Here is a 3,525-nt window from a genome sequence, read left to right on the forward strand (position 1 = left end):
CCCCGTAAACTTCTCACTAAAATAGGCAACTGGTCGTCCTCCTTGACTTAGAACTGCTCCAATCCCAACCTTGGAAACATCTTTGTGTAATTTAAACACTTGAGAAAAGTCTGGCAATACAAGAATCGGTGATGTAGTAAGCTTCTCTTTTACTAATTGGAAAGCTGATTCTGCTGCTTTGGTCCAAGTAAAGGTCTTCCCTTTCATACAACTAGTCGTCGGTGCCATAATAGAACTAAAGTTTGGAATAAACCTCCTATAGAATGAAGCAAGGCCATGAAAGCTTCGAACTTCAGTGATGGTAGTTGAACTTGGCCATTTTTTGACAGCTGCTACTTTAGACTCGTCCACCTATATTACTTCCCCAGAAACAACGTACCCCAAGAACAAGACTTTAGGAACCATAAACACACATTTCTTCATACCTGCATACAAACTATCCCGTCGAAGCACGGTCAAAACCTGCCTCACATGGTTGCCATGCTCACCAAAAGTAGCATTGTAAATTAGTATGTCATCAAAATAAATGACTACAAATTTACCAATAAAGGGCCTGAACAATTGGTTCATCACACGCATAAATGTACTAGGAGCGTTTCATAATCCGAAAGGCATCACCAACCACTTATACAATCCTTCACGAGTCTAGAAGGCACTCTTCCACTTATCCCCAGGCCTAAGTCGAATCTGATTGTACCCGCTCTTCAAGTCCAGTTTCGTAAAGATAGAGGCACCGCTAATCTGGTCAAGTAGGTCATCAAGTCGAGGAATTGGAAATCTGTACCTCACCGTGATCTTATTGATGGCGCGACTATCAACACACATACGCCAAGTACCATCATTTTTAGGGGTCAAAAAAGCAGGAACAACACACGGGCTCATGCTCTCCCGAACATGACCTTTTGAAATCAAGTCCTCCACCTGTCGCCGCAACTCCTCATGCTCTCCGGGACTCATTCTGTAATGTGGCCTATTAGGCAACTGAGCTCCTGGTTGTAAATCAATATGATGTTGGATGTCACGTACAGGTGGCAAACCATCAAGTAATTCATTAGGGAAAACATCAGCGAATTCCTTGAGCAGAGGAACCATAGACTCAGGAATTTCAACCTCCTTAGCGACTTCCTTCCCGAGCAATACAAAAATTTCACCTTCCGCCTCCAACTCGTCTTCAAACTGATTAAGGGTCAGTAGAGTACCCGAAGGTCTCGGAAGTGGCTCCTTTGGCTTACTGGGAACCAATGTTATCTTCACACCACCAAACAAGAAACTGTAAGTATTAGTCCGCCCGTTATGATCTATGTTACGATCATACTCCCAAGGTCTGCGCAACAACAAATGACAAGCATCCATAGCAACCACATCACACCACACATCATCTTTATACGTGGTACCAACAGAAAATTGAACAAGGGCTCGTTTAGATACAGTGACCTCACCACCCTTCTTAAGCCACTGTAGCTTGTAAGGCTTAGGGAGATTTTCTATTTTCAAAGCCAACTTTTGAATTGCTTCTTCAAATATAAGGTTATTACAACTTCCTGAATCAATAACAAAATTACAAACCTTTCCCAAAATAGTACATGTCGACTGAAAGATGTTTTGTTTGAGCCAATCATCACCAACAACTTTTGGTGTAAAACAAGACCGCCTTACCACCAAATTTACCCCCACATCTCCAGTTACAACTTCCTCTTCGCATTGATGCTCTTCGTCATACACAGGGGATCTTCGTAATTCTCACCGACATCATCATTTTTCCAATCATCTTGCTCAGCAAACAAATGTCGTTTTCCGACCTTCTTGCACTCTGATTGTCGGTAACCTGTCTCCCCATAACTAAAACACTTCAAGCTGCTACTAAAAGTTGTCCTAGGATTTGGTCCAACACTGTTAGATGTCGGTCTTTGTTGATTAGGCACAACACGGGGTACTATACCACCCGTCCTGGAACTTCCTCCAATATTAGTAGTTGAAGACGAACCGCCCACCCGACAACTTTGTTTCTCAAAAGTCAACGCCCATTGGTGCGCTTCAGAAATAGATATCGGGTCAAACATATTTACAGAGTCCATGATTTGGACCCGTAGACCCCCAATATATCGAGCAACAAGTTGTTCCTCCGTCTCCTGGATATCGTTTCGGGCAATCAATTGGTAGAACTCAAGTGTGTAATCATCAACTGATTTGGCACCCTGCTTCAGATTTTGCAACCGTTGGTACATCAACCTTTGAAAATTATAGGGTAGGAAGTTGGATTGTAGACACTTCTTCATCTTCCTCCAAGTCACGACCTTTGACTTTCCGAGCCTGTCTCGTGTCAGTTTCAGTTGTTGGCACCATGCAGATGCCCTACCACGTAGCCTGGTAGCAACCAATGACACTCTTTTGTTTTTAGGGACTTCTTTGAACTCAAAAACTTCCTCAACAGTAGCCAACCAGTCGATGAACCCCTCCGGATTCAAACTGACCCCGTCGAATTCTGGGATATCAATTCTCATTCCGGCCTCCCAACGCCTATTGTCACCTCTATGATCACGCCTTGGCCTCCTTTCTAGATCGTCTTCAGAATATGAAATGTTACTGCTGCCGAACGGGTTCCTAAATTCACCATCTTCCACTTGAGAATGTGTTCGAGACCTTTGCCCTCCTCGATTCATCAGTTCGACCATCCTATCAGTAAGTTGGTCAACCATTTGATCCATCCTCTCCTCCATTCGTGCCATAATACATTTTTCTAGTTCTTGCTCATGAACATTAGCGGGCATCTTGTTTCTCCTCGGAGGCATCTTGAACCAGGAATTCGACTTTGATACCAACTGATGCAGCGCAAAAAAAAAAAAAAAAAAAAAAAAAAAAAAAAAAAAAAAAAAACACAAAGATAACCAAGAATGAACCTGTTGATTCTAAAAGAATAGCCTGGAGAATCTCATCAAAACCACGTTGATTCTACGAATACCGTGGGATTGGCTTCAAAATCTGGGTTAACACACAGAATTTGGGAGAAAATCGAAAGTTCATAAAACTGATGATTGACCATCCAAATTACATCAAAAACAGTTAAATAAGAAGCATAAATTAAAATAAAACCCTAAAAGTCCAGTGGCCAAATACAAACCCAAAAACAAAACCCAAAAATTAATGAAAAATAACAAAATTATTCATAACTCCATTTCGAAAGCGATTTCTGGACTAAAAAATGGTACTTACCTAGACGTTCTCCTTGCTCCAAGCTTCGATTTGACTGGTCGTAGGCCCGAAATGGAGATTCGTAGCCAAAGTTATGGCCATTTCCGTGAAGACCCTTTAGTCACACGATCGTGGGCCTCTATGAACGCAAGGGCCCGATTCTCTACACTAGGGCCCCCATCAATGGTTAAGAGTCCAATTCACATAGCGAATAAAAAATGGCAACATGAGCTCCGTCTTGTTTGCCACGACAATAATATGATGGTTGTTAGGCTGAAAAAGTCAAATTGTTAGTTTAACATGAAAAAAACATTGGAATTTGTAATTATATATAAT

At 41.8% G+C, this 3,525-nt stretch overlaps 1 protein-coding gene across 1 annotated transcript; it reads right to left on the reverse strand.

Moving 5' to 3' along the window:
* Positions 1-645: 645 nt before the first annotated feature.
* LOC145040219 (uncharacterized) lies at positions 646-3,040 on the reverse strand. Its single transcript, XM_078988177.1, has 3 exons — positions 2,960-3,040; positions 1,745-2,819; positions 646-1,541 (listed from the first exon to the last, which is right to left on the reverse strand). Exons 1-3 carry the CDS (start codon positions 3,038-3,040, stop codon positions 646-648), a joined length of 2,052 nt encoding a protein of 683 aa, XP_078844303.1.
* Between the last annotated feature and the right edge of the window lie 485 nt (positions 3,041-3,525).

Source organism: Lactuca saligna, chromosome 4, assembly GCF_052625555.1.
Source record: "Lactuca saligna cultivar CGN05327 chromosome 4, ASM5262555v1, whole genome shotgun sequence".
Lineage (NCBI taxonomy): Eukaryota > Viridiplantae > Streptophyta > Magnoliopsida > Asterales > Asteraceae > Lactuca > Lactuca saligna.